This window comes from Lepisosteus platostomus, chromosome 1 (assembly GCF_059453375.1).
Source record: "Lepisosteus platostomus isolate fLepPlt1 chromosome 1, fLepPlt1.hap1, whole genome shotgun sequence".
NCBI classification, from domain to species: domain Eukaryota; kingdom Metazoa; phylum Chordata; class Actinopteri; order Semionotiformes; family Lepisosteidae; genus Lepisosteus; species Lepisosteus platostomus.
The window spans coordinates 43,966,495-43,991,594 of NC_142611.1; the positions used below are offsets into that span (position 1 = coordinate 43,966,495).

At 41.8% G+C, this 25,100-nt stretch overlaps 1 protein-coding gene across 2 annotated transcripts in view; it reads right to left on the reverse strand.

The window, feature by feature from the left end:
- Positions 1-25,100, reverse strand: part of htt (huntingtin) — a 90,436-nt gene that overhangs the window by 39,667 nt on the left and 25,669 nt on the right. Inside the window, exons 10-33 of one of the 2 annotated variants that reach the window (XM_088629690.1) lie at positions 24,364-24,408; positions 23,822-23,902; positions 22,026-22,381; positions 19,536-19,659; positions 18,705-18,823; positions 18,129-18,240; positions 17,467-17,604; positions 16,800-16,958; positions 15,358-15,455; positions 14,775-14,914; positions 14,318-14,381; positions 13,697-13,797; positions 12,306-12,452; positions 10,455-10,575; positions 9,617-9,762; positions 9,093-9,241; positions 7,787-7,989; positions 7,465-7,591; positions 6,542-6,669; positions 5,768-5,878; positions 4,835-4,912; positions 3,750-3,973; positions 2,667-2,745; positions 1,204-1,365 (exon numbers count right to left, since the gene is read on the reverse strand). In XM_088629690.1, coding sequence (XP_088485816.1) covers positions 1,204-1,365; positions 2,667-2,745; positions 3,750-3,973; positions 4,835-4,912; positions 5,768-5,878; positions 6,542-6,669; positions 7,465-7,591; positions 7,787-7,989; positions 9,093-9,241; positions 9,617-9,762; positions 10,455-10,575; positions 12,306-12,452; positions 13,697-13,797; positions 14,318-14,381; positions 14,775-14,914; positions 15,358-15,455; positions 16,800-16,958; positions 17,467-17,604; positions 18,129-18,240; positions 18,705-18,823; positions 19,536-19,659; positions 22,026-22,381; positions 23,822-23,902; positions 24,364-24,408 — 3,212 coding nt within the window. The remainder of the gene's footprint in view (positions 1-1,203; positions 1,366-2,666; positions 2,746-3,749; positions 3,974-4,834; positions 4,913-5,767; positions 5,879-6,541; positions 6,670-7,464; positions 7,592-7,786; positions 7,990-9,092; positions 9,242-9,616; positions 9,763-10,454; positions 10,576-12,305; positions 12,453-13,696; positions 13,798-14,317; positions 14,382-14,774; positions 14,915-15,357; positions 15,456-16,799; positions 16,959-17,466; positions 17,605-18,128; positions 18,241-18,704; positions 18,824-19,535; positions 19,660-22,025; positions 22,382-23,821; positions 23,903-24,363; positions 24,409-25,100) is intronic. The other variant, XM_088629693.1, reaches the window with a different exon arrangement.

A 25,100-nucleotide genomic window follows, 5' to 3' on the forward strand; every position in this document is an offset into this window, starting at 1 on the left:
CCTGCTGTAAAACCTGTACTTATTCACTTGTTCATCACATTACATAAGTCATTACAGTGACTAGTGAGCAAGAAGGGCAGCTTCACGTCGCAATTCCTGTGAATTCTCTCGCCCGTAGCAAGACCAGTGGTGTGCGACAAACTGGAGACCATTCAGTACTTTCACAAAGTTCCCGATTTTGTGCTTAATTCAAATTTCTAAACTTCTGTGATATAATTGATTAATTTGTTACTGAGATTTAATAACCAGTCTGAGAAATTGGGACTGCAGTTCCCCTTTGACAGTCAGAATTGTGTTAGGCTACAAAATTTGTTACTTTGGAGAGGGCCTATAGACAGTCTTGGCCCTATATATTTATAGACCCCAACACAAAATGTAAGAAACTGCACACAAAGTATAACATTCAGAACATATACTAAAGGAAAATATATAATCATCATGATGTCTTAATTAAATATGAATATGAACTGCGGAAACGTTCCCTTGAACACCATAGCTGGAGCAGTCTGTTGCTAAAAGTGCTCTGCTGCCTAATAACCCATGTAGCGGATGAGAGGCGTTGTTCATGATGGCTATAAGGCTATATTTTCATCTATAAGGATCCCGAAGCTTTCCATTACTGAAGTGAAGTGCATTAAAGACCAGGAGCCCCACTACACAGCAGACAAGCCCATGACACGAGACATTCCGCAAGTCAAAATCAATAGGACGTAATTTAATGTAGCCCACACTGAACTTGCCCAAAAAGGAACCGGTAACAAATTAGTCAGGACCTTGATTTAATGTCTCAGCCAAAGGATGGCATTTCCTACACAACAGTGTCCTCTATCAACAGAATGGAACAACTGTTAGGACATTCTTGACCAGAGGCAAGACCACCACCTGCTTAATCCAGAAAACTGTGTTTTTGAAAGGTCTCAGTTTCATTTATCTACTGAAACCTGATGAAACTGGGCTGTAAGGTGCTGTCAGACAAGGAGAACAGGAATTTGGGCCTCTGTAAACGGGGACCCACAGTAAAGAAAACATTAAACTCCAGGTAAACATAAATAACATAGCTCTCTAAATAAGCATAATCCCAGCTAGGTAGAGTTGATCCAACAGGCAGTAGCAACATGATCGACAGGAAATGAAGGCTGCAGCCACAATGAGATTTTCCCCTGAAGATCTGGTCAAATGATTCCAGTAGGTATCGGATCTCACCTGATCGGAGTCCAGGAGGCAGTAGTTGACTCTGAGCTGCACAAGCTGAGCCAGCAGGTCCAACACCTGTCTCTGGAGGGACACGGAGGTGGTGGTGGTGTACTGCTTGAGTGCTTTGATGACCAAGGGCTCAAACAAGCGGATGTGGTTATGGATGGCATTCTAAGAAAAGAGGTTAAGAGGACAAAAATTGATTAACTGATCTCTGCGTCAGCACGAGCCAACTGTACATCATGGTCCTGGGGTAAAAAAAACAAACTAAATAACAAGCAAAGCCTTTGAAGAGCTGAATACACTCTGTTCAGACTCATAACTCATAAGGGGTGACATTTTCTTGTGCCACAAGGTCTAATAAGAATTTTAATGAATCAAGAAAACATAATACATCATAAAAGAATAGAGTATATAGAATCTTTTCATAAAAGTTTAATGTATGAAGCCAATACGATTGGAAACATTGGAGCCACCACATATTATAAGCATGTGATTTCAACAGTATTTTTGACAGCTCTTTTTGACCATTAAGTGTGTTTATCAACATACAATGCATCAGTTGTGAACCATTCTGTGCCATAAAGTAAACTTTGTAAATCATAGGAAGTGGTATTTTTATCTCCTGCACACAAGCAGTCAGATACTGAATTCTTCTATTCTGTGAAGATAGAATATTCATCAGATTCACTATTATGTGGAGATGGTGCTGTTCTTCAACGTGTTTTCCGCACAGCAAAGTAAAAAGAAAAAAGAAGACACTAACATCTTCGGGCAAAATTCTTTGTTCACAAAGGCTGCCCTTTTCTTCTTTTTACTTTTCAGTTCGGAATCAACTTCTTAACTATTTCTCTGCTCCCCAGTTGAATCTCCTCATCCCTCCATTTTCTAACTGCTTTGTCCAATACTGGATCACAGGGCAGTCAGAGCACATCCCGGCGAGCAATGGGCACAAGGCAGGATTCACCCTGGACAAGATGCCAGCCCACTGCTGGGCATACACAGACACGCACACACTCACACCAGGGCCAATTTTCCCAGAAGCCAATTATACTGCCGGTACAGTATGTTTTCTGGGAGTGGGAGGAAACAGACACTAACACAAGTACAAACTCTGCTCAGACAGCACCCAGTAATTGAACCCAAGGCCACTATGCCTTGTGCCACCCATGTGAACTTCTTCAGGTTTAAAAATATACAGTATAGGAAACAGTACAGCAAAGCTTTTATCTGTGGGGTCAACCATTTTCCTGCTTTTTTCCTTTAATGGTGTTGTCTATTAACTTCATGGTGTCTTATACTACAATGTAATTCCTACTTTCAAACACAATATTCTGCTTCAAAATCAATATGACAAACACTGGCCTGCCACTGTTAAACCCTGGAATAAGATAAACCTTTAAAAAATGAATGTAACTCATACCGATAACCCAGGAAAGTATGCCAGAAAATGTCATGTGAGTGTGCTTTACCTTATCTGCTCGATGCTTCGTTACATTTGTGATGCTTGATCTCAGCTGGATGGATACTTTCTGCATCACATCAAACCACCTACGGTTAAGCAGCAGACAAACACATAAGAGAAAACATGCATACCTATTTCATAAAATTGAAGCAAAAGAAATGTTGTCAATAATGTCCTGTTTTGGAGGCTTGGTGTCCATACTCAAACCTCTAAAATTAGCAACTAGTGTTTCTAATGAAGCACTGGGTTAGTGTAATTGTATAATTAAATCAATTAAGGTAAACTCATGTACTGCATAATTGCTGGACCTGCCTATAAGAGGGCTATTTACTGAACCACATTCCCCAGAACGCTGTGGGGAATGAGTTGCCACTCTCAGTCACCTTACTAATTCTGAGAAGATGACTGGTCATGTGATACATTAAAACCAGGAAACAGAGGCTTTCTAATTTGGTCTTTGTCTGCTGTCTTTGCCGATCCTGAGCAAATGGCACGAGGAAAGAAAACAGACCAACCGAACAACTAACCGAGCTAGCAAATGGCTTTGTGGACATGTACTGTAAGTAATTAAATCATCAAAGAAAGATGTTTTTAGCTGCCTGATTACTAATAAAGGGCAGAATCTGGCTAGACTTTAATATAATAAAAGAGCACTTTTCTCTTTCCCTTACGGCTGCTTTGTCTCTCCGTTTTACCCTAACCAGCCTATCGATGCCACTGCCTAGGACACCTTCGACCAGGATCTGAGACACTACCACTCAACAGCCCAGGAAGAATAACAATTTAGAAAGCTCCACCTTTGTTCTTCCAGGGCTGTATTTTGCCATTTTAATTTTGGCTGAATGTGTGAGATGATACAATCTCATGAATCTGTACTTATGAGGAGAGCTTTGTTCACAACATAATGACATGCTTTTCTAAAAAAAAAAAAACAGCAACAGGGAGATTAATACACTGAATCTTTTGAGCTGAAAAAAAGGTGTTTACTTCTAGAGTTTTGTTCATTTGTACATTTTGAAGCTAAGTGGGAGAAAGAAGGCCACAGAGTTTTCTCGATGCATCTCGAGGGCCAGACTCAGCAAAGCCTCACCCCGAGGTGTCCTGCTCCTGCTCGGCCTGCACCATGTTGCGCAGGCTGGCGTCAGCCAGGGCCTGTGTGAAGTGAGTGTAGGGAGCCATGAAGCAGTAGTGGTAGAGCCCAGGCCGCAGGCTGGAGGAGCCCAGCCGAAGGGCCTTCCCCTGAGACTTGCAGGGGTTAGAGGAGGAGCCGTCGTACTGAGACGCGAGATTGGTCCCAAACAGGGTCTTCAGCAGCTGGAATTAAACCATAATAATAATTAAAAATAATTCCTTATACTTGTATATCACTTTTCTGGACACTCCACTCAAAGCGCCTTACAAGTAATGGGGACTCCTCTCCATCACCACCAATGTGCAGCCCCACCTGGATGATGCGACAGCAGCCATAGTGCGCCAGAATGCTCACCACACATCAGCTATCAGTGGGGAGGAGAACAAAGTTATGAAGCCAGTTCATAGATGGGGATTAATTAAGTGGCCGTGACTGTTAAAGGCCAATGAGAAATTTGGCCAGGACATCAGGGTAAAACCCCTACTCTTTTCGAGAAATGCCCTGGGATTGTTAATGACCACATCGGTTTTATATCTCATCCGAAGGATGGGCCCCTTTTTACAATATAGTGTCCCCATTCCTATACTGGGGCATTAGGACCCACATAGACCGCAGGGTTAGTGCCCCCTGCTGGCCCCACTAACACCTCTTCCTGCAACAACCTTAGTTTTACCCAGGAAGTCTCCCATGCAGGTACTGACCAGGCTCACACCTGCTGAGCTTCAGTGATTTACCACTTGTGAGCTGTAGGGTGATATGCCTTCTGAGTGATTACCTATAAAAGGGCATTTACATTTACATTTTCTGCCCAATTTAATATTTGTCCTCTACTGGCAACTTTTTGCTTTGGTTTGTGTTTTTATCTATTTTGGTCAAATCCAAATCTCTTCTAAATGCCACTAAGCTCTAACGGAGGCATTAATGGCAAAAAATGGCCGCTTTACCTTTGAAGATTACACTGGATGTATCATTTCTGTACTGCATTGTTGATGGAAGGCCAGTAGAGGAGTGCAGATGTTAACTGAGGCTCTGATCTCACTCACCTGCTGGACACACACAGTGGCCATTGTGGGTTCTCTGCTGAAGCATGACTTCAGATAACCCAGGATCTCTTCAACACACTGAAAACATTGAATCACACAATAAACTGCATGGGCCAACTTCATACAACGGAATTTGTCTCTTTAATGTGTCCTGCATGAAAATCTGTGATATATTCACTTACAGCAGCATTCCATTAATGTTTCTCCTTCCTTAACTACTCAAACACAATAAAAAAGCGTTCAAATACAGAGCGATGGCTGGAGTAATCTGCACCTTGCCTGGATCTGAAACTCTAGGCCCAGAGAATTTAAATTCAGCAAGTCTTATAGATCACCCTACATCATTTGTTTCTGATTGGCAACAATTTTTCTGATTGATCAATTAAGCAAACAATGTGCTCTGCTAAAGTCAAAGAGGGCTAGCTTTCAGTCCAAATAACATCTAGATTACTTCATTATTTACTTGATTACTTAGAACTTCACCTGCAACTGATCACAAATTTCAGAATTATTGTAAGTATTTGGAAATTGATGATTTATCGATTGCCTATAAAACCTCTGGAAACTCGGACATGGATTATTTGACAGTTATTACATTGTACAGGGACTACAGCTTGAATTTGTTTTGTTTTTTTAAAAAGGCTGACGAGAAACCAAATACAACAGGTGCACTCGACATTTTTACTATGATATATCACAGACTTCTCCATTGGCCTCTTACATCTATTGTTCTTAACCTGGAATACCATTAATCCTTTACTTTTCTTAGCAACGTTCGCAGACAAAGAATATCGCTTCCTGTTTATAATGCCAAATAATCTATTGTTAATGACTTCTGTGAAATAAGCTTGGCTGTATCACTAAACACCTGAAACACATATTAAACACATTAAAATATTATAGGAAATCTCCTATTTTAAATGAAGCACTCACCTTTCCGATGTCCTGGAGGGTGGCAAGCTCTAGCAACTGGGACAGCACATCAAGAGCAGCCCGCAGGAACCCTCCAAACTTTTCACTGGTGTTCTGAAGGTCAAGTGTCACCTGGGTAATTCATCAACACATGGAGGGACGTTACTAACCAATGACTAATGTAGGGCTCCACAGCTTCATTCCTCAGATTCCATTAACCTTTAAACTGAACTTCCATTTGTGCTTAACTGGACCAGTTGAACACTGTTCAGGGGTTAAATAAGAATAACTACCCTAAACTCCTGCAGGATCATGGCAGTCAAGCATGCGATTTGAGCATCGCTGAGGGTGTTGGGCCAGCAGTCTGCCGGGGTCTAGAACTCTGCAGGAGGGAAGCAGGACCACCCTTCCACATGAAAGTCAATCGACTCATGCCAGGATGATGAAGGTGGAAAATGTCATCTAAGTAGTCATTCCAGGGGTCACTGGGACCCCGATAGATCAAATGTTTTAAGATCTGGTGACTGAACATGAGTGTTATGCTCATTAAACTATTGTGCGACCACACGTGTTCTGAAAGACACCCATCTCTGCAGAAAATAACTGCTGGTGCTGAAAGCCTGTCCTGCATTTTTAAACACATCCCTAGATACTCGGATACTTGTTAAGGGAATGGACAAGCCACACCTGTGTGGATGCCCTTGTGTTCGATATACTGTACTTCGTGTCCCTCATTTACCCATTTCATTTCTCTTGTCCAATACCCCTACACACAATTACAAAACCATACAAAACCTTATAGTTGGCATGTGTAGCCTTCAGAACATCGTAGAGTTTGAGGTATGGAGGGAGATGGTAGAAGTTGCCTAGCGTAGATGACTTGTTTATAGAGTTGGTCCCAGTGGTGTCCGCTGGTCTAGCAGCTTAGGAACACAAGAGAAAGCCAAGGGTTCAAGTCACATGAGTCAGGGAGGTAAATCCACCTATAAAGCCAATCTTAATCTTACATGATGAATTTATGAAAGCAGGTGGTTTATTACCTTTCTTATGAACAACTATTCCTACTTTAAAAAGTGCAGTTAAGAGTCTACAGTTATTCAAAACCTTTACCATAATGACAGTGCAAACTCTCCAGCTCCACAGTCTTGAGAATCTTATCTCTTGGTCCCAGAAGTCAGTGAGGGAAAGCGTGTTTCAGTTGAAAGGTATGACACAACAGAAAACATTGAAGGTTCTAGTCTGGCTCTTTTTTGCCTATCAGGCTTCTCAGTTTGCGTCTATTTAGATTCAGCAACTCAGTAACGTATACGAAGAGAACTTAATGCGGGTGTACACATGTATATTATAACTGATCAGTACATACACCTAGAAAATTATTTATAACAATGAGAAAACACAAAAAAAAAGTATCTTGGCTGAAGTTTTTACTTTTCAAAATCTGAAGTGTCGTGCCAAGATTCATCCACCAGGTGGCACATTTTGCTTTCAAAATGACTTAACTTGTGGATTGTCCAAATTTAGAAATACAATAAATTAGCCTTTCACCTTTGTCCAATTTTGACCACAACTTCCAATATAATTCGCCATAAAAAAGGTTAGGTAACAAGGTTTACACCAAACTTGTTACCTTTGCACAAATAGAGAATACAGACATTTCACCATGTCTGCACAAGCATGGAAGATGAATCCATGCCAGGGCCCAGGTGGTTCACTGTTACCTGGATTGCTCTCGCTACTCTTTTTCGGGCTCATGGGGGCAGCAGCCTGCTCTGCTGGCTCCTTCTCCTTGCCTTTCCTTCTTATTGGGCTCAGCGAAGGCGTGTTGGCAAGAGAGGGCAGGGTGGCCTAGAAAAATGGAACAATAAATGCAATTAAACAGGGTAAACCTTTTTTTCTGAAGGCATGAGAATTAACTGCCGATATGGGATCAACTGTCTCACTAAAACGCCATTGAAGAAAAAAAATATATAACAGGCTTCTAGAAATGTCCTCTGCAAGTGAAAAGGAAAGAAACCGGGGCTCAAGCTGGAGAAAGTATACCTTCACAGCAGGCCCGGGGGCCACGTCGTCGATGACATGCGCGCAGATATTGATGATTTTCAGCAGGTGAGAGAAGAGCTGCTCCACCATGGTGACTACAGTCCGGTCCCCCAGCGCGGGCCAGGGCTCCTCCTGTTTCGTCCCCCCGGCGCCGGTCTCGTCCTCCGTGCTCCAGGGGCTCTTAAGGCACTTAGGGGCAGTGGCTGTCAAGACAGGGCTTTCGGACTCACACTCACGAAGACTTTTAGACACTTTCATTGAGCACATATTAAAGGCCAGTCTAACCCAAATTTTCAAACTTCATTGGGGCTCATTAAAAGGACCGGGATTTCACTCTTTTTGTTCATACAGTGCCCTCCTGATTTATTCATCTTCCCAATAATTAAAAACACATTTTGGGGACGGAGCAGTGGCACTGTGGTTAAGGATCTGCGCCCCTGGCTGGAAGGTTGCCGGTTCAAAACCCTGCGGCCAGCAGAGGAATCCTACTCTGTTGGGCCCCTGAGCAAGGCCCTTAACCTCAACTGCTCCAGGGGCACCGAATAAATGTCTGACCCTGCGCTCTGACCCTAAGCTTCTCTCTCTCTGTGTGTCTCATGGAGAGCAAGCTAGGGTATGCGAAAAGACAAATTCCTAATGCAAGAAACTGTAATAAAGGCTAATAAAGTGATCTTATCTTATTGAAATAAATCACCGCTGTCAAAAAGGCAAGCACAGTTCATGATGTCCTAACTCATTCCAAAGTTCGTCTAAAATATGATTTTCGATTCCTACCTATATTCTGCCCGTGCATCCGTACTGTGAGTGGTCTTATCCTGTTCTAAAAGGGAATTTACTCTGCTAGAGGCAGTGCTGGGAAAATAATAGATCCGCTGTGTCTGGAATTTGATTCGAACTCATTTTTTGAAGGCCAGTCTAACCCAATTTTTCAAACTTCATTGGGGCTCATTAAAAGCACCGGGGATTCACTCTTTTTGTACATACAGTGCCCTCCAGATTTATTCATCTTCCCAATGAAAAAGGAATAAAAAACATCATATAATGCAACGATTTAGATATTGGATAATGTGTTTGTTAAAACTGTGGACGTGTTATACAGGACCAAGACACATAATCCAATCAGTAACTCATTCTAGATCATACATAACTTTTTTTTCCTATTTCATCAGGGGTCGAAATAAATCTGTAGGACTCTGTAATGAGACAATATCTCACAAGTTTGACCTCACTGTTCCATCGTAAAAGAAATTCAGGTTATGGAAAAATCAATATTCAACGGGACTGTTTAAATGTACTCAAGTCGTACCTGCAATCAAGTTCCCAGCGAGGATGAGTGTGTCCTGGTGTGCCGAGAGGTCCAGGGGGAACCAGGCCGAGGACAAGAGGGACAGCACCATGTTGGCCATGCCCACAGTGCAGTTCTTTTTCGCATCCTCACTGTTCGAATGGGACAGGCTGTAAACAGCACCACACATCACTACCCTGCAGCCGGCTGCTCTAGCAAATTTTCCAGCAAATCACTATGACAACTTGAGCAGACAAAAAGCAGATTAGGTCAAAGAAGCAGAGATTTTTAAAAAGTGCGCTTAGCTGATGAACTTCAAGTGAAGATTAGTGAGAAATGCATGTAATACAACATGCATACTGTAGAAAATAAGCTGTACGTTCGTCAAGAAATTGGCAAACTAAATACATCAAACAAGCCAGAAAACAACCTTCTTTGTTGACACCCATGTTTCTTTTACATTTTCTTCTGGGTTAATATTAGCTTCAAGCCTGGGCAAGTGACATTAGCATTTAATGTGAAAGCGCCGGTGCATTCTTCCATACCTGAAGGAGCGCCTCCTGTTCTTATAGAGGCTGGAGCGAAACGGCTGGCTGGCGGAGGAGCTGACGTACCCACAGTGCCAGCCAGTGCTCCAGGTGCACACTGGGAATGCTGAAGACAGGAGGCACAGGGCCTCACAGCAGCCAAACTGGAAAACACAAACCCACGTCACAAACTTTGTCCACATACAGCTGCTCGGGATTATTTTCCCACCAAAAATTCAAAATGATTTTGAAGTGTGGGCAGACTCCTGCGCTGGAGGCTCAATGCCAATTGGAGGAGAGGCAGGTCCCTCATCGACAGAAGTCCGAACCATGGCCAACTACTCCTACCCTTCTTCCTTCTTGGGGAATGTCGGTCACAGTCCGCTAGTAACGTAACGTAACCCAGGCTCGAACCCACGACGCCTGGATCATATAGCTCGACCTACATTTGAGTGAGCTCCTTTACTTGGTGACCCACTTGGGAGACACTTCATTTCTCAAATCTATTATCAAATTTTCTCTGCCTTTTTAACACCAGAAACAGAATTCCTCACAACCCCCATATTGAGACCATTCAACAAGGTACTTTTCCCGTGCAAAAACCTTGCAATTTTGAAGAAAATATGACACAAGAGTTTTCACATATTAAAAGACAGCTAAAAACAGCCTAAAAAAACCCCATAAACACGTCATCTTCTATAGAAACACTGCACCACCCTGCTGGCTCTGATACACACACATACGAACCTCTGACTGCTTGTACATTCACTAAGACTAATGAAAATGAGCCTTTTTTAGCAGTGCTGTAGAATATGAAACAGGTGTCCATCTGACTGCACACTGCTGAACAACTCACTGTGAGAGCTCTTGAAGTGGACGAAGCAAGTGCGTGGGACACAGCAGTGACAACTCGGGACAGGTTGTTCTCTGTAGTGACGTCAGATGCATTCTGGGAAATCCTGTATCCTCTGTAGGTCCTGCAGGTTGAAGAAAAACATGGCAGGGGCACGTTAAAAACACTTGACTTGATTCTTGGCAAGACGTTCAGAGCGGGACTTTTGTTTTCCACAAAGACCTATTTTTAAATTAATGAAGCCAATCATGAAACAAAGATTATCTAAACAATTTATAGTCTATCCTAAGCCCTGTCGATTACTGGCGGTGAATCCAACCACAGATACTGTACACTGCAAATCAAACCAACAACCAGCGCATGTCTGGGGAGTTTATACTTTGAGACCACAAGCCAGGGAGCTTTTTTCATGCTGCCTTTGTACCTTTAGACATAAGAATAAAGCAAAGCCTTCACTTTTCAAAAGACCATTGATCGGTCTTAACAAGACAAACAAATCTGATAAGATTTTTGACATTTTCATGTCATCGACAGTAGCTTAGTTATTTCATTTTCTACAGGCACATTACAGTGTCTCAATATCATTCTCAAAAAAGCTAATCAAGATGGTTGAATAATTAATATTTATGGGTGAACATATCAATACATCCATCCATCTTCTCACCGCTTTATCCAATTCAGGTTCACAAGGCAACCAGAGGCTATCCCAGCAGGCAATGGACACAAAGCAGTATACACCCTGGATGCGAAACAAGTCCATCACAGGGCAGACACAGACATGCACACTCACCCCTGAGCTAAATTTCCCAGCAGCCAATTAACCTACCAGTATGTTTTTGGGAGGAAACCAAAGCACCCAGGGGAAACTCACGCAAACACGGGGAGACCACACAAACTCCACACAGACAGAACCGCAGGTCCACAACTGAACCAGGGCCCCAGCGCTGCAGGGCAGCAACGCTAACCGCTGCACCACCATGCTGCCCAAAAGTATGATGACTTTAAATGATGTTTACAGAGTTTCAATACATTGGGAGCCTGTGAAGAAAGACTTTGGAATCACAAAAACAAAAAATGGATTTAACAGAAGAGTCTATATTCTAAACCAAGAACTGAATACATTAAAAACAAAAACCACAAAGAATATTGAAAGTATGTATCAAGATAAATGTCAAAGATTATTTTACTGCACCAAAAACAGGGTACAACTTATTAAATGGCTATCCGTTTAAATAGCTCAGTTTTTCTAATGTTGCTTTGTATTTCTCTTTTTATACACATCCAATTTACTGTTTAGGATCCAATGTTTAGGATCACAGCAAAGAATCCTGTACTAAACAGGGAGAGAAAGGACATTTGAGCCTCCCATTGGGGCATTTATCTTTTGACATGCAGCGTATTCCACTGTCTGTTACAGGAAGACTGGTGCTCACTAGAGGAAAAGAGCATCTCTCACTGATATCACTAGCCTGCCTGTGGCACATGGGAAGTTACACGAGACGCTGTTTCACCGAGACCTAAATGAGCCGGTTAGCCACAATCCCCAGCTCCAACTTTCCTCACACCCCTGGTCGTTCGTGACGGGACTACTGACACGCGATGTGAAATCAGATTTAAGGCCAACCTCACATCTCATCTTTGAAATCAGTGAAGCAGCAACTGCTATCTAATAATTCAATATCAAACTTCCAAATGCTCACGCACATGCACATGCTATACTTAAAATTGTTAAGGTAAAGAGTAGGAGTTTCAGTTAAGTGTGTACACTACAATTGTTTATAGAGTGCAGACTATTTAAGAATTTTATATGTAACAACTATTCACACTGGAGCGTTCCTGGAGAGACGCAGTCACCTGGTGATGGTGCTGACTGTGAAGTGGGAGGGAGGCTGGGTCTCATGCATGAGAAGCTGCAAGTAGACGCTGCTTTGGTCTCTGGCTATAGCCACCACTGGATCCGCCTGACCTTGGTCGCAGTCGTAGAACAATCTGGAGACGACCCTGAAGCACAAGAGAAATCTGGTTTTATACTTTTTTTCCCCCCCCTCGGCCCTATGGCTTGTAGTAACCAAAAATAAAATGAAACTATTAGAAAGAATGGAGAAGAGAAAGTATCATTTGCTCTGTTACCAGGCAGCGCATTGTAAAAATCCAATCATTATTTTACCAGAGAGCCACTTATTTCTATGAGCCCATCCTGGAAGCTGCAAGGCTGGACTGAGAGCACCGGCTGGCCATTACAGAGCTGTAGAACAGGCAATCAGACCTGAACAGCTCCCCAATCATACATCAGCACTTTATGATGACTACTGCCAATGCAAGTGGACTATAAACCCTCCAATGCACTAGTCAGTTTTTGTTAATACTGTATTAGATTTCTTTTTATTATTCATTTTTATTTTTCATTTATTCTTATGCTTATGCTTACATAGGTACTCTGGTTATATCTTATGGTTTTATATTATGCTGTGCCTGATGTTTTTGTGTTACTGTTCTTACTGTGAGCACATTGGGGCAAAATCCTAATAACTAAGTTGGTATGGCAATAAATACTGAATCTTGAATCGGCAAGTCTTTGCGAAGTGGAATGTCTTTTTGTATCAGAGCCCCTGGCCAAACCTCACATGGACAAAGTGGTAACATGCGACCTCCACACAGACACAACCAAAGCCAGCATACCTGTGCTCTGAGGCAGCAACACTAACTGCCACACCCTCATTACACAAAAACTAAACATAAGAACACCAGATAAATGACAAAGAAAAGGAAGTTATTTGGCTTATCAAGCTCATTTGGCTTCTAGTAGCTACGTGAATGTGAGGATCTCATCCAGCTGGTTTTGAAAGAAGCCTGGGTATTAGCTTCCACATACCATAGCTGGGTAGCTTGTTCCAGATTCCCACAACCCTCTGACACAGTTTACTTTACGATGTCCAAAGAAGACTGCCTCTTCACATTTATATGAGGTGTAAAGAATATGAGATTAAAAAATATGTTCCTCCCCTGTATACAAATTATTTTCAAAACCAGAAGAGGTTTCTTCAAACAGTAACAAGGAAAAAGGAAATGGAAAAGTCAAAACAAACATTTTAACTTCAACAAACACATACAGTATAAATGAATGTCAGACAAGTAAACGTGCCTCTTATTTGAAAAGGGGCAGCCTGAGTTTTGCAAGCAAATAAGGAACTTGAAAAAAAGAGTCACAACCCCCATGGTTTCCCAGCATCCTCCAGGCTCCGTACCTGCACACTGTCATAGCAGCAACATGGCGCACTCTGGGATCTTCATCCCCCAGCAACTGAATGATGACATCATTAAGCACACGGTCCTGGAGTTTCAGTAACTTCAAATGAGAAAAATAAAAAGAGAAAACATTAAAGAATGTTCGAAGACAGAATTGTACATTTGAGGACTGCAAACAAGTATATTTAGATTGCACTGAAGTCCAACTTTTGTTCATTTGTGGATCACCTTAAAATGTTCCTCTTACCCATTGCAGGAATGAAATGCATAATAAATTAGAAATTGCATGCCCTTAAGTCTTTGTTCGGTCAACAAAGAAGCATAGCTATTAAGTATGCATCACTCAGAGAAAAACCTAAAAGATTTGTGTGATAAACAGTCCCTTCTGGATAAGAAAAGTATCTCCTATTTCTTTGAAAACACTTTTTTGTGTTTTTATGTAACTTGCCTTTATTAAGTGAAGACTGAATTACACTTCCAGACTCCAATGGACAAGTTCGTATTATGATTCTTAACAACACACCACTGTCTGTGCAGTGTGGAAGTTAATTATAATTTTAACCTCATATGATGAAACAATTGCAGCACAGATAGCAGTGAGACATTAGACTCAGACTAACCCCAGTGTAGTGGTGATCTCCTCTGTGTAAGGTCTCAGTTCTTCTTTCAAGGAAACTTATTAACCTGGAAACAGAGATAATAAGAGGTCTTTTAGAACTCCATCATTTAATTTTACAAAAGATAAGAGCAATATGAATTTGGAAAAAAATAATACTCGAGCTCCATCATAATTTCTTATGTATCTGAACATGTTTTTCTGGACTAATTTTTTATTCACTGGATGACAATGAAGGAAATAAACTGTGTGTGTCACCGTATTTGGAAGATGTTACAAAAGAACAGACAAAAATAATTTGAATTCCTTTAAGTATACACATGGTTCTGGAAAAAGACACCAACTCATAATAAACCAATTGCATAATTATTCGTCATAAAATTATTAATTGTGTGTATCTGAGGAAGGTCTAAACCCATTTTAAAGTCTTGCCTTAGAAAGCAGACTGGGACGTTTATTACCTAAAATCGATCTCGGACAGTGTTTCAAGTAGCTCAGTCCTGACCAGCCAGTAGGAGCTGTCCTTCAGGGCCAAGAGGTCAACGACAAGCTGGAGGCCGAGTTCGCTGATGGTGCTGCTGCACAGAGCCATGATGCAGTGCTAGAAAGCAGGGCACACAATCACACAGATACAAAAGTCCTTTGGCTGTTGCGTACCTTAACACTTATGGATGGATGATTGCCCATTATGCCTTCTGGCATGTAGGGTGCAGCAACATCCTGTTGCTGTTTCCGTAACATTCGTTTTTTCCGAGACAGGGTTGTTAGCCTTGTGCCCAACCCCAACATGGAGGACCTGGCGCCCGACGTGGGACACGAACCCACTACCCTGAGATTATGAGTCTCATGCTCTACCAACAGTGCTAGTCGGGGTCTCTTAACACTTATGGGTCAATGTAATAATTATCTCTTAAATTTCTACAGCATGTTCCATCCCATTCCAAAGTGCAATGGACATAGATGAAGATCCACTTCACCCACCTTTGGAGTGTAGTAGCATACATAGGGACTGGACTTGTGTTTATTGTCTTGAAGCACTCTTACCCTCACAGCAGTGCAGGCTAGTTTGCAGGTGACTGAAGACTCATCTCTGAGGGTCTTCTGAAGCAAAGGCACACAGTTTACCAGAGATATGGGGTTTCCTGAAACCCAAAACAGATATTGTTCATAAGACACATGCAATATGCTTTTGTGATATTAACATAACTACTATACTATAAGAAGGAAAATAAAACATGAAATGTTGTGCTTGACTCCATCTAAGATTTCTGATCCCAACATCTTACTTGACATTAATGTATTGTTTTATTGTTTGCAATATCCACTGAGCATTTACTGTACCTGCCTGCCAGTAAACATCACCTGCAAAAACAGCAAAAAGCACCCAGAACACTTATTTTGAAAAAAAAGTGTTAGAAGTTGCTTATAAACCAGTTAAAATGAAGAAGAGGAAATTATGACCTTACTGTAAATAAATGAATATTTGACCCTGCTCCAAAAATGGAGGAACAAAGAAATGCATTAAATCAAATGGTTCCCATAACAATACTGAACTAGTAACATTTTTAATACAATAAAAAGAAACATTTTAACAATGGGAAGATATGATATGAAAAAGGTATATGTTCCTTGCATTTTGTACTCTAGAAAAGTAATATTACATTTCATAAATCATTAAGTAATCAAAAGCCTTATACCAGTACACTCAACTCTCCTGTCAACTACCCCACATCAATCATAAAACAAAATTCAGTTTTTGCCATCAAAACAAAGAGACAAACTATACATAATTCACGTTTAAAGTACCTGCTAAATGACAGCTATTGTATAGCAAGCTCAGAGAAAATTAGACAAAGTGTCACCTAAGTTTCACTAAGAAATTCTATTTCACTGCTATCCCACTTACTGCAATATACGCCCCTGGGTGGGACACTGCTGTTATTCCCTTGACCAATGGGCATCACTCAAATTCCATCAGTCCATTTTCTAAGTGCTTCATCCAATTCAGGGATGCAGGGGAGCCATAGCCTATCCCAGCAAGCAACAGGTGCAAGGTGGGATACACCTCGGATGCTCTGCCAGTCCAGTGCAGAGCACATGCAGACCGGGCCAGTTTTTCCAGGAGCCAATTAAGCAACTAGTAGGCCTTCGAACTGTAGGAGAAGACCAGAGTACTAGGAGGAAACCCACGTGAACGCAGCAAGATCATACAAACTCCACACAGATACCTCCGCAGGTCCGGAACTGCATCACCACTGCATCACCATTCTGGCCTTCACTCAAATGTCTGACTGCCCGTAAATTGTAAAATGGTAGAAGGCCAAACTATATAAACGGATATAGATGGAAATCATGTTCCTAATCTCTGATTGCATATTGGGCATATACTGTTTGTAACGAGTTCTTTCAACGTAGTCCTCATTAATGACCTACGTTTTTTAAGCTTGTTCATTATACATTTTTCTGGTGAAAAAGGAGGGTCTTACCTGTGGAGCTCATGACCCTGGCCAACCAGGGTTCGATGTTAAAGCGTGTCTTGTTGAGAATGGAGTAGATTATTGTACCACACAGTATAGCAGTGGCTCCTCGTATCTGGGGGTCCCCATGATCAGTATAATTCAAAATGTCAGATATATACTGCTGCTCTATAAATGAAAAAAGGTGGATAATCAGAGGGAAAGAATTTGAAGCATGAATGTAAAACATTGCAACACACTTATAAAGCCCCATCTTTCCCCAGTGGATTGTCAGTACCAGTACAAAGTGTCTAATACACTGGGAATAACTTTTTCAGCTGCTGAAGCAAAAATAAACATGCCGAATTAAATTGTTTCAACCAGTCCACTGGCACTGCCATAACCACCTTAAACGTTTGAAGGTGCTTCAAATATAATTTGATTAGCTGATTTTAAACCGCAGGAGTTAGGGTAGCCATCTCTTAAAGGGCTAAGGAATTCTCTGTCCAATATTATAGCAGGTGTCAGCATTTTTTTAAAACGGCATTGTGAAAGATCTGCATTATTTTGAAGGTTATTCCAATGTGTATTCTAGAATTAAAAAATCAGTCCCTTTTTTATCCATCCCATGTTCATTGATGTATACCATGAGGTGGAGTGAGATCATGCATTAGGGTGAAGGTGAAGGCAGAATTACCCTCTTGCAGGAACCCCTCCAGGGGCTGTCTGTACAGCCTGTTGAAGAAGGCCTCGGGGAGTAGGGCAGTGGCTGCCCCCACGCAGCTCACCGCCAGGGCCTTCACACTCACACGCACCTCCCTGTCTGGGACAAGGCCTAGTGGGCAAATTCAAAAGGCTCTTCAAAACCATTTCAATTTTAAAGTACTTTCAAATGACAAAAATAGACAGATGTGGAAATGCTTTGGGCGGCAGTCCATTAAAACTCACCACAGATTCAGCAAAGCCCTGAATTATGGGTCTAAAATATTAATCAGCCGTTGTGATGCTCATTGTCTATGTAGCCAGTTGTTGTACCGGGCTGTTTTTACATTAGAACAACTGATTGACTAGTAAAAACAGCACACTTTTTGCCCTGGACCAAGACTGCTGCCTCAGACACCTTCCCTTCCACGTTCCAGACTCGGACAGACCTACTTCAATGCTGCAATTCTTAGAGCAAAATGGAGTTCTACTCAGAAAACATCAGATTGAAATGGGGAACCCAAAGGTTACCGACACTTTGGTGAGTAAAAAAACAAATTGTACAGAAGATCTGATCTTGTGTTTAATGCCAAAATATGTTTACCGCAATGCTCATGATTTTTATCGACCCACCGCAGGGGAGCACTTGACTCTTACCGTTCTTCTCTCCAGTCAACAGAAACAATGCTGAGAGGTGTCGCACACAGTGGACAAGCGGTGCAGCCTTTGGGTCAGTGTAGTGGCCAATGTCCCCCCTGATTCTGGAGGGCTGAGTAAAAAAAATGTGAGAGTGAGCTGGGATATGGCATGTGCACATCTTCACGCTATTACTATTTTCTCAGCAATATAACCAAACATCCTATTTATTAAAAACTGTCAAGACCCCCTCAAGTCCACAGAAGAATCTAACAGCATTCAATGTATATGTAGGTTTGTCTAATGCATGAGGTGCTCCATATTGTGAAGGTACAATGCTACAATATCTATTTAAAGCACAGTAGATAAAGGAAACTGAAGTGGAAAGCATCAGCATTTATAAATATGTATACTTTTATACAAACATATACATTGTTAAAAAATACTAACAAGTATTAATATTTAGCACGTATTCAAGTTTAAACATAGCTTTATTGATTCTATATACATTACATACAGTATACTGTACATTCTGTTTTCAGATTCAGTGGAAGTCATTTGAACTAAGAGTGGGCAAGCCCTAATGTAATTAGTCACCTTGTTTTCAGGTTCTGCATTCTCCACCACTTCGTCCTTTGGTATAAATCTATCTACACTGCTGTCAGATGGCTGCCGGCTGTGGCCCATATTTTCCATCAAGTGCGGTTTGCTCAAGGCTATAAGCAGGAAGTACATAGGAATCATGAGTCTACAGGCCAACGTAACAGTGGCCCAATGACTTGGCTGCAGTAAGATAATAGGAAAAAAATACAGTTTTGGCTACAGCTCAGCAAATTAACAGGCAACGGCAGTTTGCTTTTAAAATAACTTTTCTTAGTTGGCACGGTTTTAAAATGTGTAAAAACAACAGCAGCAAATTCTAAAAGAAACAATGAGAACTTCAGATTACAAGCAAAAGTAAATGCATGGTGCCTTCCCAGGGCAAGTTTGTTTGGTTCCCAGAAGATCCCACTGTTGGTATCTTGCTCGTTACAGTGTTGCAATTCCACTCTTTCTTCGATTTTAATACAGTTCAAAGACAGTTCACTTAAGTACATAAGAACACAGGAAAGGTTACAAACATTCTGCCTATCTAGCCTGTTTGAAGCTATTTACTCACTGACCCAAGGATTTAATTGAGCCATTTCTTGAAAGAAGCCAACAACAGTGGCTTCAATCACATGGGTTACCCGTTGAGTCCCCTGCTTTGCACTTCACTGTTTATTTGGAAGAAGTCCTTTTGACTTTGTCAATGCCTTTGAGGACTTTAGGCGAGACGAAAAATGCATTACAGGACAAACAGTTGGATAAAAATAGACTGATCTAAAAGGGAATTGTGCTCATTGTCATAACGTTGCCTGAGCTTAGACGTGCCGCAAAATGGCCTACCTATAGTGGCATCGGTGAGGGCCTGCAAAGGCTCTTCCAGGGGATTGCCACTGCCCTCCTCTTCCTCGTCCTGGAGTGTGCCTATCTGCATCCCTGAGTACTGGCTTTCAGTACCATCCAGGACCTGAAACACACAGCACGTGGGATGTCAAAAACTGCTGGCAATTTAGTTAAGGACCCATTTAAGACAAGCTTGAAACCTCTTTTTGTTCATTCGATTTGGCATCAGATGGTTTACTTGTTGGAATTCATAAGTATTCAGATCTGAGGAAACAATGAAATCCTTAATTTGGATAAAATCTATCAAAATAGTTCATTTGTGTGTTATTTTTTCTTTCTTTTTAAGGGCCATCGCTGACTGGCTGAAAGATCATAAGCAGGTTTCACATGGGCTCACTTGAATGCAGTTCCATCTTTCTCAAGAGATAATAAGCCAGTGAATGCAAAACTGATATTTGCTTACCTACAGTACAGTATTTATTAAGAAGGGAAAATCACATGGCTATTGAAAACTGTACCACACCACATGATGCGGGAAAGCACAGGCCCCTAATCTGTTTTGTATGTGAACAGCTCAATAATGTGTAGAATACAAAAAGGACAATGACCAGAAAATATTAAAGATTACAGAAATAGATGGAAACAAATGTCCTCCTATTGTGCAATTCTCCTACTGTACATGTTTACAACAAACCAAATAAAATCTTCAGTAGATAATGCAAGAAACCAACAGGGGTATTGGCTCCATTAAGTGGAACACATGCAGTCTCTATGTGGAGCTGTTATAGGTCTTGCGAAATGAAAGCGCAGTGCAAAGTTATGGTAAAAAAAATGATCAGCTGCTTTAAGGCCTTGTACACACACACACTGAAGCAACCTCGACAGTTTCCAAACTGCACCTGCTGTGGATGTTGGCACACACAGACTTTTTACTACTGAAGTGAGTGCATGCTTCGTTTAAACCAACAACTGAATTTGGAGGACTTTCCAATGCCAATCACGAGTTGTGTGGTGGCAGAATGGAAGCCGTGTTTTTGTTTTTGTGGGACATGACAAATTGGAAATCACCAGACAGCCTAGGATGTATAGCTATGCTCTCTTCTGCAAAGCCAATGGAGATGTTTCACCTGCACTGCACTGCTAAGCGCAGTGGTATAGATCTGCTCTATCACGCTGGAAGTGCCAAACAATGGTTTTGCCTTCTAACTGGATGTTTGGCTAGGAGTGAATTTCGCGATATCCTAATGACTTGTAAGGACAGGAATGTCCATTACACAATGACTTGAGGAGCAACCCACCTAGAGATTCCTCTAGTGCAGCTGTATTACACATCAAATAAATGCAGTCAAAACTTGTCCCAGTTGGGATTAAATAGCACAGCTGTCGCTGCCCTTGGGAAACAAACTGTGTGTATAGAAATTGTATTAAGGATAACAGGTGAACTCACAATCATATTTAGGCTGTGTGTGTACGAGGACTGGTCTTTCACAGTATCTGTCAGCAAAGCTGGAGTCCATCAAAACCATAACTACAAATCCGCTTTATTTCATGCTTAAAGGACGAACACTGAATGTCTTATAGGTCACTAGGCTTACAATGTTTTTCCATCTGCGCACTAATTCTCTAAAAACCACAAGAGAATTCTCTGGATGCCACCTAAAGAAGAGATCAACTTAATTTTGTCAATCAAGAAATAGTTTGACTGAGGATATCACTATCAGCCTGGTAGACTGTGAAGAAATAAACATTACTTTTAAACATATCAAATGATTTACTATTTTCACTGAGGCAAGTATACAAACAGTGTATGTATAACCCTACACAAAAATAAAGCAGATATTCAAAACCCTGGTTCAGAAGCATACACCAGATTTTTGACAATCCAACACACAACAAATTAACTGAATGTGACCTAGAATCCAGTGTCTTGCTCTACTTTTGTCATGGATTTATGGAAGAAAAAAAACTAACTCAATTGGTGATCACCATTTCTTCCAATACACCTGATTACACCCTATTAAGATTTATACATATTAGACTTATGCAGATTCCATTCACACCAGTACTGTTATGTGAGCAACAAAGACATACTCATATGAAACAGAGACTGGATTCGAGGAAAAAGGCTACTGAAGGCCAGATTGGCTTCAGAGCTTTATTCTTAAAAAAAAAATGACTTGCGTGGGAGCTACTAGAAAAAAGCAGCAGCAGGAAAACAAAAATGACCACGAAATGGGGGTCAGCAGTCATGAGGCAGCTCGGAGTTGCAGAGGGCGGGGAGTATGGCAGGCATTCGTTTGTTGGGCCCTCCTTCCTCAAACTGCTGACCTTGTCACTGCCACTACCGAAGGAGCGCGAGGCAGTGGAGTAGGAGGAAGAGGAGGAGGTGAACATTTCGAAGTCCGGGCCCTCACAGGAGGAGCTGTGGGAGACGTCGGCCCCCTCCGTGGAAGTCGGGGAGCCCCCCTCCGACGGCTGCCGCACACTTACGAGCTCGGAGCAGTCTGACGGGGTGACGGCGGAGTCAGGCCCCTCGGTGGTGGTCTGGGAGCTGTCGCTGGCCGGCGAGGACGCCTGGGGGTCGGCGTCGGCGCCGCCGCTGCTGCTGATCTGGCTGGAGCCGTGGCTCAGTGCGTCCTCTTCCTCGGCGGTCTGCCCGGCGGCCGCGGCCGGGCCGCTTGGGGGGTCCGCGGCGCCGCTCAGCTCCACGGAGTCGGCTGCCTGCAGGTTGTGCTGCGAGGAGCGGGGCTGCTCCGTGATGATGTCATGACCCCCCCCAGCCGAGCCCAGAGTGGACATCCCGGAGGAAGACTGCACCTCACTGGTGCCATCGCTGGTCACAGAAGCTGGAGGGGGGGGTAATAATTCCGCAGACGTTTAAACCCTTCGAAATAAGCTCTTTCTGAAGATGGCGACTGAAATATAAACCTCTGTATTCATGATGGTTTAGTACCGTAAGATTTTTGCAAATGGACGACTGGCAAATATGGAACTTAATATTTTATGGTAGAAAACATTATGGTTCCACAGCTAGGAAAACAAGCTTTGACGCTGTACAATTTTTCATAAAACTGCAAAACTATTTCTGAAAGTGTTAGTAATTCATGGTAGCAATTATTTACAATGAAAATGAGCACCAGAACCTAACAAAGCATAGTTATCTCTCTATAATTCAAGTTATGAAGTGTGCAAACAGATTAAATCAGTTATGATATTATAGCTTTCTCACTATAAGAGTTTATTCTTCGCAAGGCATATTTTCTTTACTTTTTTATTATCAGAGTACTCAGTCCCATCTCTCGCAAACAACTCTCCTCCTCCTAAGATTTCTCTAATTCTCTTCCTTTTATTTTTTATCTTATCCCTTTCTGTGAGACACATGAGAACTGTGACTGTGATAACTTAGAGGACCATAGTTTGTTTTTGTTATTTAACGTTTCTTTTATCTCACAACGGTCACATGTCACTGCCACAGGCATTACCCTGAAAACAGGTCTCATAACAGGCGCATCTAACACTTTTTCCGACAGAAGCTGAATAACTACAGCATAAACAGAGATGGAATGCAACATAAATGTTAATTCTTTGTTAACCAAACACTTTGAATTTAATTATGGTCTGTAAATATGGAAAAAAGTGGTCAGTAAAAAATTTGCACAAATAGGTGAAATCACAAATATTGAAATATTGTGTTGGACAGATGGAAGCCAATGTATCAGCCTCTTCTTAATGATTTGGTTTATATCAATGCTGTCTACTTAAATGAGGGATCCACTTGTATGTTTTTTGCACTTGTTATGCATTGAGCAGTTATCCGCTAAAATGTACAGGGTGGCCATAACATCTTGCCTCCTACTTCCTCTGTAACTGCGTTCCGTGTCCCTAAAAGCACCATTTGTGTGACCCATGTACCGTGTCAACTTCACAAAAACTAGATGATACCACAGAAATGTTCTTCTCAGAGGAGAAGAACGTGATAAACACCATGCCTAAACATTTCTGTTATGGCATAGATATTGGAAAATCAAACTCTAAGACAATTTAAAAAACAGGCCTTCAATCTGGGTAAGTAAACTGTATTTAGAAAGCTCACCATTTATACATTTGAAGTGGTTTCTTCTAATACATTTATTAAAAATACTATTATCTCAATCAAGCTTGGAAATCCAATTTAGACTGCACACGTAGAGTACATATACGCGGTGGCACATCTTTTGCTGATAATTACACTTGGACACATGTGCTGATGTTTAACATCGGGGCTGCACCCCAGCCATACTCGGTACCTGTAAAGGTTCCAGTGCTGACCTCTGACCTCGTCTCCGTGTCATCCTCGAGCCCTTCTTCTTCTCCTGAGAGCAGCTTGCCTGCCAAATGGGAACACCATTGATCTGAGGACACCAAACCCTCCAACATCCAGCGATCTCCAGTTACTCGATACACTGGCACATACTGTACTGTAAAAATGTATTCGGCCCTGACTTTACCAATGAAACCCACAACCCTCTATAATGTCACAGTCATTAGTTCGCTTTCTGGCATGTTTTTGCTCAGAAAAAAATAGTCTTAATTTCTATGGATAGTCTCAGGAATTGAGAAAATACCTTCTCCTGACAGATGGTGAGAAGCAAACATGTAGTAAATCTGTTTCAGCAAAAAAAAAAGTTTACTTTTGCTTTCCGAGAAAAGAAAAAACAGACTCATAAGATACTCCCATAACTGGTGACTCATCATTGGACGGACTACTTACAGTACTACTGAAAACTACCGGTACTATGCAGATTCACAACGCCTGACGCTACTAGGAGACACAGCTAAAAATAATCACCTTTTTGTTTTCTGAGCAGAAGAGGACTGCTTGACGACCCTCCGGCTGCAGATGACAGGAAAGAAAAGATAAAGAAACCAGAAACAGCCCAAATAGAGGGGAGTGGAGCCCAGTTTAGAAAAGGAAGGGTTGCTAATGATAAGAAGCTCTCACCAAAGAGCAAAGCCTCCACTTGTGTGGTCCAACAACTGTGATGTGCAAGAAAGCAAAAGAATGAGCAAAGGTTGATTCTACGCTGAAAGGCAATGAGAAGAAACACAACATTTAGACTGCTGAGCCTTGCCCACACTGGACCATCTAAACAAGGACCAGCAGTCGAAATGTTGTGTTTCTTTTTTCTACTTTTCAGTGTGGAATTAATCTTTACTTGTTCTTTTAGTTTTCTACATATCCCTACTAGAAAACTAAAAGAAACTGGTTAATACCTTATTTAAGCCTGAACACTTTAGGATTAATAAAAATAATTCCTTACGCTTACATAGCACTTTTCTGGACACTCCACTCAAAGCGCTTTAGAGGTAATGAAGACTCCCCTCCACCACCACCAATGTGCAGCATCCACCTGGATGATGCGATGGCAGCCAAAGTGCGCCAGTACGCTCACCGCACACCAGGTATCGGTGATGATCAGGAGGAGTGATGAAGCCAGTTCATAGATGAGGATTATTAGGAGGCCACGTTTAGTAAAGGTCAATGGGAAATTTGGCCAGGATGCCAGGGTAATACCCCTACTCTTT